Source organism: Aethina tumida, chromosome 2, assembly GCF_024364675.1.
Source record: "Aethina tumida isolate Nest 87 chromosome 2, icAetTumi1.1, whole genome shotgun sequence".
In the NCBI taxonomy this organism is placed as follows: Eukaryota; Metazoa; Arthropoda; class Insecta; order Coleoptera; family Nitidulidae; genus Aethina; species Aethina tumida.
The window spans coordinates 24,854,354-24,868,286 of NC_065436.1; the positions used below are offsets into that span (position 1 = coordinate 24,854,354).

The 13,933-nt window shown below is 26.6% G+C and overlaps 1 protein-coding gene across 7 annotated transcripts in view; it reads right to left on the reverse strand.

Annotated features, from left to right (window-relative positions):
* The window catches only part of LOC109596600 (calcium/calmodulin-dependent protein kinase type II alpha chain), a 39,120-nt gene that overhangs the window by 3,260 nt on the left and 21,927 nt on the right, over positions 1–13,933 (reverse strand). Inside the window, exons 6-19 of one of the 7 annotated variants that reach the window (XM_049963427.1) lie at positions 13,384–13,522; positions 12,183–12,464; positions 11,246–11,368; positions 11,083–11,166; positions 10,873–10,915; positions 8,080–8,169; positions 6,107–6,163; positions 3,458–3,592; positions 2,734–2,820; positions 2,398–2,454; positions 1,092–1,154; positions 530–605; positions 205–299; positions 15–129 (exon numbers count right to left, since the gene is read on the reverse strand). In XM_049963427.1, the coding sequence (XP_049819384.1) occupies positions 15–129; positions 205–299; positions 530–605; positions 1,092–1,154; positions 2,398–2,454; positions 2,734–2,820; positions 3,458–3,592; positions 6,107–6,163; positions 8,080–8,169; positions 10,873–10,915; positions 11,083–11,166; positions 11,246–11,368; positions 12,183–12,464; positions 13,384–13,522 (1,446 nt within the window). The remainder of the gene's footprint in view (positions 1–14; positions 130–204; positions 300–529; positions 606–1,091; positions 1,155–2,397; positions 2,455–2,733; positions 2,821–3,457; positions 3,593–6,106; positions 6,164–8,079; positions 8,170–10,872; positions 10,916–11,082; positions 11,167–11,245; positions 11,369–12,182; positions 12,465–13,383; positions 13,523–13,933) is intronic. The other 6 variants (XM_049963421.1, XM_049963424.1, XM_049963422.1 and 3 more) reach the window with 6 other exon arrangements.

A 13,933-nucleotide genomic window follows, 5' to 3' on the forward strand; every position in this document is an offset into this window, starting at 1 on the left:
AATGAAACACTTACTTATCCATATATTGAGTCAGTCGCACGTACGCGATGCAGGCAGCATCTTCTCCTAATAGGTGAACGTGAGGATTCAGAATCGTCGTGTTCACTGCTTTACAGTTCTTGCCTAGAACTGAAAGGGATAATATTATTTTTTTGGGCTACTCAATAAATATTTTTTGATTTACTAATACAAATTTTTACTTACTGTTATCAAAATAGAATTTATGAAAGTCCATGCCTTCTACCAAATTTCCCATTGCTTCTGGTTCAAATGCTGTCAAGTGGGGATCACATATTTTCCTGAAATATGTACATTATGATGATTGTGGTAATATTAAAACCATTTTTTTATAAAAGATTCATGTGGTATACCTAATTTTTCTACTTTCTCTGCTTCTAAAACATTAAACATTCTAAATTCTGTGAATTCACTATTTTGAACAATTAATAAATAAATATTTAAACAACGAACAAATTTAAAATTTTTGTTTTAGATAAGTAATACTAAATGATTTACACCTTATACTTACGTGTAAGCTTCAAAATCTCCAGTATTTATAGCTTCTATGAGCTGCTCAGTCATCTTAATAATTTCTTGTCTTCTTGCTGTGAACATTTAAAAATGCATATTAGTTTAATATAGTGAATTGTTGAAATACACCAGTGACCATCCAACATCTAGAAGAACTACAAAGGTATACCAATTACCACTGGTTTATACAAGAAAATTATAGATTTAGAATTACTTCCACATCATGCATTCCATAAACAATATGTGAAGTATACAGTGTAGTCGATAAAATATTTTTAGCATAATAAGATTAATAAATCAAAGTGAAACCAATAAACATCAATAAGTAGCAATACACTAAAATAAATTTATTGTAATTTCATTATAAATTATTAATACCACTACCATCTACAATGTCTTGCTAATAGTATCAAAATAGAAAGCAACATAAACTAAGGCTGGCTTTGTTTCACCTTGGTTTATTTAATTAATTTTAATATAGTTAAAAGTAAATTATTAGTCATACAGTAGCTTCATAGGTACTAGAATTCGAAATATTATTAAAGAGGTTAAAACATTACCTGAACTTTGTGAATTTGTCGATAGTTGTGAGTAAGGCTTTTCGGGACACACAATCCGTATTTCTACAATCGCAAATAAGCTTTCGTTAGTACAGCTTCGATAGCTTAACATGCAGGAGCACTTTTAAAAAGATTGTATTCGGAATTTATACGGAAAATAAAAGAGTTCTAATGTTTAATTAAAACAATTTTTGTTAAGGGGTACCTATGTTAATTTCAAATGTAAAAATAAATCAAATTAATTTGTTCAACTTAAAAGTTAATTACGTTGCCGTATATTCATTCGTAAAATTTTGAATAAATGTTATAGATAAATAATAATAATAATAATGTTATAGATAAATAATTTTCGCCAAGCCTTAACGGTTAAGGTAAGTTTAAAAAAGTGAAAGATATGTATCCAAATATTATGAAAATATTAGAATTAGGTTAATGTTTTTGTTATCTAAATAATGTTATCTTATTTAAAATAATAAATTGCATGGATTTTTTTATTTTGAAATAACAATACATACCTGGATCAGTCATTTTCTTAGAAACTGTGAAACAGGATAATACTTTTTTCATTTTAATTAAAACAATTCGTTATACATACATACACAAAACAGTAACATAAAAACGATTCGTATCGAAGTGTTTGTTTCTTAAATTGTTATACCGAATGGAACTGAATATAGGTAAGTTTAAGAAATGTTAAAGTCGTTTCCTTTTACAATCTTCTTTCAAAGGTGCGTAAATATATTTGGCTTAAGCTATACAAGGAATTTTATTTATATTGATCTATTTATTGCATTACCTTCTTTCACTAATTGCTGATTTTAAATTTCATTACAGGGTTCAATTTTATTTAATAAATAAATTGTTATATAAAATACGTATTTAAATTATTATATTATGCTTTAAACATAAGAATGCTGCAAGGTTGAATGTTTGTCAATAAACGAACGAAAATTCATTGGTAATACTGAGACAATTGTTAAGAATACCTATATCTTATTTTTAATAAACTTTAGAAAAATTAGAATAATTACTGCAGGACTCTCTATGAAAAAAACGCCCACTTTTCTTTATCATTAAATACAAAATATAAAAATACTGAAAAATTATATCTATTAATAAAAATGTTTGTTAATAATAATTATAAGTATTATCACAGTATTTAAAAAACATAATTTTTCTTCTTGAAGCATTCAAAAATCTAATATTCTACCAAATAACTACTACTTTACAGCGTTTTAAAATTACTTACATTTAATTACATAAATACCAACTGATTTACTAGGCAATGCTACTTTTCGAGTCTTACCATCATTCATCTCAATTTCGCAGATGTCAAAATGTTCATAATCCACGTTCGTATCTACTACAAAAAATCATGCAAAAATAAAACAATTAAACGAAACACAATATTCATTACTAAATTAAAAGTAAAAGAATAGTAACAAAAAAGTAAATATAAAAAAATATTTTCATTATAAATTTGAAAAATGGTACAGTTTGTTTAAATTTTTTATTCTTCTTCTTTAACTGTTTGTTCTCTTAAATATATTAACGTACATTAGGTCTAATAGTAATACGAAAATCTATAATTTTCAATTGATGAGATGAAAGGTCGAAATAGAATCTACAAAGGCATACAAACCTGATTCTCTATTTGGCAATCTATCGTACGGAATCGTAGTTTCAACCCATTTTTCAATGTTGTCAGTCTTGTGCAACAAATCCATATCTAAAGTGCATAAACACATGCATAAAGCCGCACAAAAAAATCATTAAAAACCGAATAAATGAAAATATATGTGCAAAGATGTAAAATGTTTAATTTGTTATATTATTTCTAATAAATAAAATTATTTTCTTATTTTTGTCCCGTATTAATATTAAATAAATGGATAGTTTCTAAATAATCATTTATGCCGCTTTTTTGAAATCAAAATTCAAAAAATTTAAGTAAAACTAAGAAATTATATTATTATATTAGGAGTATTAAAAATAAATTAATTTGTTTATATAAAAAAGAAAGACAGATTTTGTAAGAAACAATGCTTCAGGAACTATTATTTTGTTTAATATTTTGCCACTTTATACTTTTCTTTGAAACGTAGACATTAAATGGAATTTTAAACTGAAATATTTATTGTGTTTTTAATTCCACTTCTTGTCGAAGTGAATACCGAATTCACATCAGTAAAATTAATCATTTGATGGAGAAATTATTAATAAATTGCATCCTATTAAACCCATTAAATTTGGTTATTCAAAAAACGCCAACATTAATATTGTAATAACTTTTCTCGCGTTAATATAAAAATCAAAGAAAACTGTTAGTACGATTAAATAAAACACAAAGGTAGAACACCCCTAACCTTGAACATTTTGGATTAAGGCTTGACCTAGATTAAGGGCATTCGGTCTAGGGCTAGGCGCCGCGACAGAGCTAGACGGCGAACCGGACGATGATGCTGTTGCTACTCTCGGTGATTGCGGGGGAGTCCCGGTGCCTAGCAGGGTTTCACAATTTAAATTCACAGATAATAGAAAGCACACATATAGATTAAGGAACTTTTACATCAGAAAGGGGGGCTAGTTTAAGAAATAGAGCAACATGTTGATTGATAATGCTGTTCTTCTCCTGCAAGTAAATTATCAGCATCAGAATTTGGAAAATTTTAATGTGCGATGACAAAAAAACTAATACACAGAGGTTGCATTTACATTTATAGTGGGGGTTTGGGCTAACTCTTCAAAAAGACATGTAATTTATATATTAATGGGCAAAAATAATACAGTGGTAGCAATAAGACATTTAGACTTGTACCTCATCCATAGTTATACACATGGAGGTTTGTCAACAAGGGAAGATGCACGTTGTTCATTATAGTCTCAACCCACTTCTTCAATGAAACCTTTAAAAATTCTAGAAACAATCTCCAAATATTTATGTTACGTTTCCTGTTTGAAGGTCAAACTACCACTATCTCCACAAATGCCTTATTACGTTCACCAATTAATATAATAACTAGTATAGATAACGCCAATCCCGTAAGGAAACTACGTACTGTCTCTTCGTTTCGTAGCAACTCCAATAACAGCCGCTAAGGCCGACATTATGTCACTTAAACAACCAATTTTGATTTTTCACCTATTAAACCGACAACAATAATATCACTTTAAATATTTTCACCACTTCCTAACTTACTAAACTCAATGTATTGACAAACTGAAGCAAAACCTTTCGGTATGGTGTAGTTTCAATCTGTTGTCACTAGTCCAAAATTAACTGATGAGAGTAATCGAAAATTAGGCAAATAAAGCTAAAGTAGACTATTTTTAGTTGCACACGTACCTACTTTAAACACACGCTGTAGCAAAGAATTCATGTAGGTTCTAAATATATTAATTGGAATTATTTCTTTTTTGTTACGTGTCAAATTATATTATATTAAATAGGTCTGACCGATTGTACTAATTCTAAAATTACTTTTGCAGGTTGGTACATTCGGTCTCAAAGTAAAAATAAAACAATACCAGCGGCAAGACATGTGTTTCGTATTGTTCCATGGTTTTCAGCTGAAAAATTTATTGTTCTTCAAACGCATTCAAATAATTCTTTACGTAGAAATGAAGGAAAATTTATTAAGTAAATTAAATACTAAAAATGGGAACGCATTATTTATAAAATATATACTGTTTGCGTTCAAAAGTAAAAGTGAAGTACAACAATAATGCAGATTTGTTCTAAACATCACAATGAGAAACAAAAAGTGCAAGCCACACACATGCATGTAATTAACGCTGTTAATCTTTTTGATATTTTTCTACATTCACTGTCTGATCCAATTTGATCATGAAAAAATTAAAATTATATATTATCTTTTTATTTTTTATTTGTAACAATTTTTTCCATATGTTAAAAGTATAAAAATCAGAAGTAATTACGCAATAAATTAGAACAGACAATTATTTCAAAAGTTTCAATTTAGGTAAATTATATTAAAGAGAGTGAATTAAAATACAGTTCTCCATATTTTGAATTACTTCATAACTGCTTGTCATAATAAGCAGTATTTTTTTAATACTTACCATTATATTTTATAATCATTCAGTGCGTTATTATTTGGAATATAAAACGGATGTATGTATTTAATACGTACTTTTCTGTCTTTCTCAATAAGATAACATTTAAGATAAAAAGAAAAATGTGCTTTAAGATATCGAAAATATTTGAAATCCAAGCAATTAGTATAAGCCGGTAATATCTAACAATAGTTCTTAAAATATTAAAAATCAGTTGCTTAGGCTAACAAGCCTGATAATTGCTTATAAAAATAGGAAAGTAATTATGTGCTTAATTTTATGCGCACTGCATAGTCGTAACAATTTATTTACTCTTATCATTTGTTCCTTGATTATAAAAATTAAAAGTTATTTATGAATTGAATATATATTTATTTATGGAATATCTGTATCAAGCTTCTAATTATATTAAACGATGAATAATGATATTTAAACAATAAATTATTATTATTATCTATTAAGTAGGATGTATTTTTTCAAAAACTAATAAAGTGTATACAAAAAATGACCGTCTAAAAGCAATTATGGTTAATTTACTATATATTTAATACGTTAATTACAATCAATAGAACAAAAGATAATTGTGAACTGAATTAGACCATTTTCAAAAATGTAAACTTATTAGTATTAACACCACTGGAAATAATATCTATTAAAAATTATCTAATACACATAAAACATTAAAGCAAGAACAATAAGGATTGTTTAAACATAACTACAAAAGTAATCATAGTTAGTTAGTTATATATAAGTGATCTGGAACAATCAAATAACACATGATACAGGTTCCATAAAAATAATTGGGTACATTTAGACTTCTTACTGTTGCTTTTTTTGCTTATTGGATTGCACCCATCACAAAAAATGTTTAGACGTCATTCATTTAGTAATAATTGTTAAGACTTATACAGTGCTAAATAGTGTATATAATTAATTACCTTCCGGGTCTTTGGCAATAACAGTTGAACTGCGGTCGACTCCCCCCTTCTTATCCTCTGAGCGTAGCCCAGAACATAAATACATTATCCAATTTGCCAACATGTTATATAAATTCAAATCATCTTGATTGTAATGGGTTGTCATAATTCACGATAATACTTATATGGTTCTGTCAATCGATTTCAGAACATTTCACATAACTAATTATAAAATTTTACTAACCTTATATATTATCCACTTAATTTTCATGTGCTCTGTACTATTATTTAAATGTCATTCAAAGATTTGTAATTAATAAATTAAATTACGGTACTGCTTAATTCGATAATTTTATATTTATTTTTTATAAGCACAAAGAAAAAGCCTTTAAGAACGTTAGAAATAAAATAGTTAAAATAATTTTTTAAAAATTTATTAAATTTGATAAGCATGAATTTTTATGTGAAGAACAGTGATTAATTTATTAAAAACTTATTATTTAGCTGTGAAATATTAGTAATCGATTTTATTGTGGAACGATATGATTTGATCAAGCGTGATTTTCAAATTTGTAACTACGACATTACGACATGTGTCCCCAAAATATAAATAAATACTGTGCTGTGGTTTTCTAATGGAAATGTTCGGTGATTTAGTTTGGTGTCAGAGAAAATTGCATTTTAAATATTAATCGATTAAGACTTTAATTTTGTGATCTTATACCTTATACCTTTATTTTTATCAAATTATGTTGCCATCTTTTGACTATTAATTGCTCTGGATCAATTCCAGTTTTATATTACCTATTTAGCATAGACAGAACACTCAATTTAACCTTATGTAACGATAATAAATAAAAAGTAAAAAATCGTAAAATGTTCCATGCACATCTCAGTGAAAGAATAAAATTTAAAGTTGGTTTTATGCAAATGATATTTAAAGGATAATTCAGTGCTTAAATTTAAACTAATTTAAATATAATTTATGATGTTTTAACATAACAGCATAAAAATGAAACAAAACAATTCTGAACTTTGAATTAAAATACAGACAATAGTTGAATTTATGCATATTTACATAACATTTAATTAGCTTTACTTTTTATGAATTATTATATTAATAATTTTAAACATTATTTGTTATACGAAATAATACAGGCGACTCTATTATTTCGCTAAACTTCTATTAAATTTACCCATTAATAATGTTTAAAGCATATATATAAATAGGAAGATCACATTTAAAGCTTATTTATATAAAAAACAGTGCACATAATCACGATCACGTTACAAAAGCAAAAATTAAATACACAATATGGAAATGTGTTTTCATTCAAAAAATAATTTTCTTTAACACCTTCAACAAATGATAAAGCATTCATACAGTGCGATGCGGTAATACAGTATTTATTATGACCATACTTTGGTATCATATTATTGGAAATAAACCAGTGGTATGTGGAATGAATGATGTACTATATACATGGGTATTTCGGGGATTTTTCGGTGCAAACACATTTGTTTGAGTGATAAATTTTTTAAATTCCCTTATTCATGCCATGACCATTTATTTTATATTCAACACAAGAGTCTGCTTCTTATGGTTCACGATGTGTTTCGCATTTATTTTATTGTTTCATCAAATTTATTTTCCTTTCCTTTGGTATTAAAACACGAGGTTTTATTTCCAGAATTATCAAAATAATTTGGACTATTTTTATCATGTGAATATAAGTCAATATCTCAACATTTACTGATTACAAGTATATTAATGTATAATATTAAAGTCAATGTTATTTGAAACACAATTTTTAAAAAGCCAAAACTGTAATAGTTTTATTAATTATTGATTATAATTTTGGTTAGTGTAAATTTAAAAAACTTATTCACTCAAAGCCGTCTAAATTTTATGATACACATGGGGATGAGTGCGATTTTCTTTACAAAACGGTGCAAACAGTCGGGGGGTAAATCGAAAAAATTTGTGTTCTTACCTTTGATATCGTCGTCTTCCAGCGTGGTTGAACTGTCGGTGGATTCCTTTACTTGAGATCCATCGCCTTTCTTTACGATAATACTGCGACCTATAACGAACAATTGTTAGTTTGTTGAATGTATTGTTAATTAATATGAAAAATTTAAAAATCAAAATTAAGCCAATTCCTAATTACTCTGCTGAAAAACGTGTTTATAATAAATACAAAACAAAACTGTTAAAATCTTGATGGAAACAAAATCAGATTAACAAATTTTAATATTGGACTAAGACCGCCTTACAGCTAAATACAATATTTGTATGTATTTGGTCTAGTTATTCAACCCTAGTTAAACTCAAAACAATTAAAAGTTACAATATATTGTATTTAGGTGGTGGCAGTCCTCTTGCGAAAACGTGTAACGAAATTGCTTTATATTATGTGTGGAATGTGAAGTGATGAGTACGTAATGAAATTGTATTATAAATTATATAAGATGTAAAATATCAAGTTTAAATATTTAGGAATCAAAAATACATTAAAATTAACATAAACTCAATTAAAACTGTGCTTAATATGCATGATTTAACAAAAGTTTCAGTTACATCCCTCTAAAATATTTAAACCTTATTCATAGCATCTTAAATATAATAACATATTAGAACAAAACAAGATTAATACATGCATGAAGCTTACAGTCACACATACTTGTATTATCTTACTTTAAGCTGGACTAATAACCTTTGAAGATATTACTAACAATAATGAACCAAAAGGTCTTATTTTGATTATCACAGACATTGAATTAGATTATTTTGAGTGCCTACTATAATCATCATCAACTTATTCGGGTTGGGAATTTGAAAAAGTAAGATAATACGTCAAAAAGCGAAATGACAAAATGTAGTGGATGGTAGTCGATGCAAGTTGCAGTGTTCTTACCACATTCTAGTTGCATCAAGGTGAAGTGAAGTGAGGTAGGGTGACGCGACAAGTCCGCCACAACCAACAAAACAAAGTTAACAGCTACTCAATGCTCACTAGATACTATAAGTTATTATGCAATAGCTACTAATGTCGTGGTAAGATGGGTCAGTCATTTGTTGTATCACGATGATAGTACTCAATTTTGCGTGTTGTGGTTCTTGTGTGGGTGTGTAATTAACGTGTCAGCTTTTCCTATAGTTGGATTATTATGTAAAGAGGCAATGTTGTTAAGTACTCGACATTCATAATCACATCAAGTAAATAGTAATTAAATCAATGTCTCTTTAAATAATAATCTTGCTACATGTTATGTGGATCAAAATTACCCTGATGTGAGAAAGTTACTGTTTGCATTTTAAGTTCTGTTATATTTAAAGGAAATGAGTAAAAACTGAATACTGAATACAACTTTTACATCAAATAATACTCAAGAAAATTTATTAAATTGACCATCAAAGATAAAAAAATACTGTATTAAGCCACTAAACATGATTATAAGAATATTTAAGTCAATATATGTTTTCTAATCCACATAAAAGCTGTTACGTTAAGTCTATGTATAGGTGGTGTGTGTTTGCAAAACAAAAATAAAATTATTTACAAAATAATTGAATTTTTTTAAATTATTTTTTAATAATTAGTATAATTTTCATTTTATCAATTAAGATTTAATGTGCTATAAAATTTATTTCAACCTTTTTTACAATTTACAAAATTTTCTTAGTTCCTTCAACAAACAAAAAATACGGTAATGATTAAGTATAGTTTTTTGTATTTTTATAACAAAATAAAATTAAGTAATTAATTAATTAAATTAACATTAATAAGAAAATTATACTAATATATATGGACATTTGACATATTTTTTTGAACCAATATTTTTTAATTAATATTTTTTATTGACTAATTTTATCATTAAAGATATAATCTACAACTAGTTACGGAATTTCTATAGATATGTCAGCATGCCGTAATGCAATTTTGCTTAGCCACTATAAATTAAAATAATAATAATAAGAGAGCAGAAGATTATCGTTTTATTTTTTAGTCTACAAAAATTATATACTGGGTGAGCCATTTTTAAATGAAATCATATGTTGCTTTAAAATATGAAATCTCAAAAAACAGTTGGTGATTTGCAAAAGAAATATTTAGGCAAGGCAAGTTAGCAAAATCAATTTTTGGACCTAGGAATAATAAAGTATACTTAATTTATTAAATTAAATTAATAATATGATATGATTTTAATTATTAAGTTTAATTTTTATAATAAAGTCCAATAATTATTAAAAAATTGGGCAAAATAAAAATTAAATGTACAAAATGTCTTCACCCAGTATATTAAAAGATTCACTACAATAATAACAAAAAAACGTCTTGTATATTGATGTATTTTGTTGTGTTTTGCTAGTACTACCAAATTATTGGGTATATAAGACATAAAAAGTATTTAGTTGGTATAACATAGAGGTACCAAAGAAAAAAATAATATAGAAAAAACATTACCCCAAACACGAGGATCTCATATCCAATAATAAAAAAATGAATAAAGAGGGACATTTATTTTTAATTCATTAATTTTCTAAGATTTATAATTTATATATTCACTAGCAATTACTTGAGTGTCTTTCTTTATTCACATCAAATACATATTCAAAAATTAGTATACAATATTATTAGATAGTCAACACTTAAACATGGAGATTGTTAATAAAATCACAGTTGTGTATAGGAACTACTCGGTGGGTTTTAGTGTAGTTTGGTATATCTTTTATATTTAAAATAATTAAATAATCTTTAATAACTATTCATATTATCACTTACTTGAAAAATTTCTTGTAGCCAACATGGTAGTAAGAATGGCACCCTAAATGAAAATTATAATTTCATTCATCACTGGTCAATAACACTAAAAATAATTTACCAACCAATTCATTTAATTATATTATTCAATTGCGGCAGACACAATCAATGATAATCATTAAGTTGGTAAATTATATGGTTTCCAAAGAGACGACATTACGTCAAACTTACCTTAAGTTTGCGCCTGGCGTTGAATTTTTTGAGACAGTCCACAGTTTCTTGTCTGTGCACAACTGAAGCAACACGTTCTCTTTGCTGAAAAATAACATTATTTTTATTATCTTTATCTTAATTTAACGTTTTAATTTTATGGTGAATTAAAAATAAAACTTACGCAGATCCATGGGTGTTTCAGTGCTTCAGCAGCCGTGATCCTTTTGCCGGGATTGACCGTTAACATTTGATTAATAAGGTTTTTCGCTTCCGGCGTGACCGTGTCCCATTCTGGACTGGGATACTAAAAGTTCCATTTTTGTTAATTTATTTAATATGCATATAAATGTGTATAACTAGTTTTTAATTCCAATTTTTTAAATCTTATTAACTTTAGATCTTTGATTAAGTTATTTTTTAATTATTAAAAATTTCAAAAAAATGTCTATTTAAGTTTAATTGTAATTAATTAATAATTTATTGTCTAATTCTTATTCATAGTACTTATATTTTAAAAATTTTATACAATAATAGGTTTATGGTATATTTATAAGCTTCTTCAACAATTTATTCAAAACATGAAAATAAAATAAATTTCATAAATTAAATATAAATATATATAATAAGTATGTAATTATTTTTGTTATATTCTAAAGAAATTTATGTTATTAAGTCTAAAAATTAAACTTAAATTAAAAGACACACTACAAAAGAAAAAAAGATTTTTATAATTTAATTAATGTATAGTAAACATTTTTTAGTAGTAAAACTAAAGCAATCATTTAAAATTAATGAATTTATAAGCTCCTTGAATAATTAATAATTCAAGAATTCAGAATTCAATTAGAAATTAATTTTATATATGAATAATAAATATGTAATTACTTTTGCCATATTGTGAAGTATTTTATTCATAAAGTTTAATAGTAATTTTTTTTCTGATTTTAAATTATAGATTAAAATATTTATATTTATAGGTTAATTAACTGATTTAAAACAAATACAATTATTAAATTGTATTAAAAACTGATGTTTATTTAAAATTACAGACATTAAATTTTGCTTAGAAATTTCCATTAATTAAAGTAGTTGAAGTAATTTGATGTTGAAATACTTACATCGTATGCACCTGCTTTAATTTGTGCGTACAGTCGGTGTTGGTCTTCGTCCCAGAACGGGGGGTAACCGACCAATAAAATATACAAAATGACACCGCAAGCCCATATGTCGACCGGTTTTCCATACGGTTCCTTTTTCAGCACTTCCGGTGACAAGTAGCCAGGAGTGCCCGCGAATCCGAACCATGCCTGCTGTTCACCCTGGACCTCGATCGCTAGACCGAAGTCGGCCAATTTTACTGCGGCACCTTTGGCTTTGCTAGCTAACAGGAGATTTTCAGGCTGCAACATTTGACAACATGTAAAACACCAATCGAAGCGTACAGATGGGTACCACGGATATTCATCGCTAAATAAAATAAGATAATAAAAGTAAAAATAAAGAAATTATATATAAGAATAATAAAAGTAAAAATAAAGAAATTTAATTGTTTTATTGTTATATATTTGAATAAAAATGTGTACTAAACATTATTCCTCCTAACGGACTAAATACACTGACGCATTCGCCAATTTTGTAGATAGTCTGAATATTTTATATTAGAAAAACAAAGTTTAATAATAATTAATCAATAATAATTAAATTTCACAAAACCTGATAGGCTGTTCAATAATCCAGGGACCCATAATTAACGATCTACAGTGAAATACATTATTTATAGCTCAAACATATTGCGATTCGTCATATTCGTATATGACTGAATCAAAAGTATATGACCCCTTAGTTATGAAACGTAATCATTACTCAAAACTAAAAATTGCCTATATTATTATGACCTTTATAACTGTTAAACTGTTTTGATACTCTCTAATAAATGATGGGTTTCGTGATTAATATGAAATTATTACCGATTATTTACAGCATATGGTACAATAATTGAAACTAATAAGATGCTGTCAAGCAAGCGAACATGATAAGCCTTGTTAAAAATGTACAAACACGCTATTCCCATTCTAAAAAAGAAAATAAAAGTACATTTATTTTACTTTACTAATGTCTACTACGGTAAAAAATATCTTTTATGTAATAATATCATTGTACACGTTTCAAAAATAGTTAATTATTTAATTGGAAGCTTTTAACAAACAATTTTAATATGTTTATGTCATCAACTTAATAATTGCTACTTAACTTCCAATCTCTTACTAACATTGTATAAAAAAATGGAAAAACGCTTTTTATATTTTCATTGAATCTTACCTTAAGATCTCTATGTACTACACCATTTTGATGGCAATGGTTTACTGATTCTAAAATTTGTTGAATGCAGTGAGACGCATCTGCTTCTGAATAAAACTCTCTTGCTACGATATCTTCAAATAATTCACCACCAGTTACCCTGGAAAAAATTAGTATCGTTGTAAATAATATACAGAAAGATATTAACTTTGAATTTTAATTTATTCTATCATAAATAGTTTTTTTATTTATGCATGGAAAAATTGTATGAACCAAACAAAATTTTAATATAATAATATTATTTGCTTAAGAAACATAACGTAGAACCTGTAAAATTGTTGAACACAAAAATTCTTAAAATATTACAAGGGTAAAGAATTTTAATATAAGTGTGGAGCTTTTGTATTCAACACAAGTATATTACGAAATTCTCTTTTCGTTTTCTTGTTTAACCTCTTTCATTATTTAGATGTCTTGTCGTATCAATTGTAAGAGAAAACAACCAATAGCGTACAATTTAAAACACCTCATATACGATGAATGAAATTTCATAAAAGATGTGTTTCCAGAA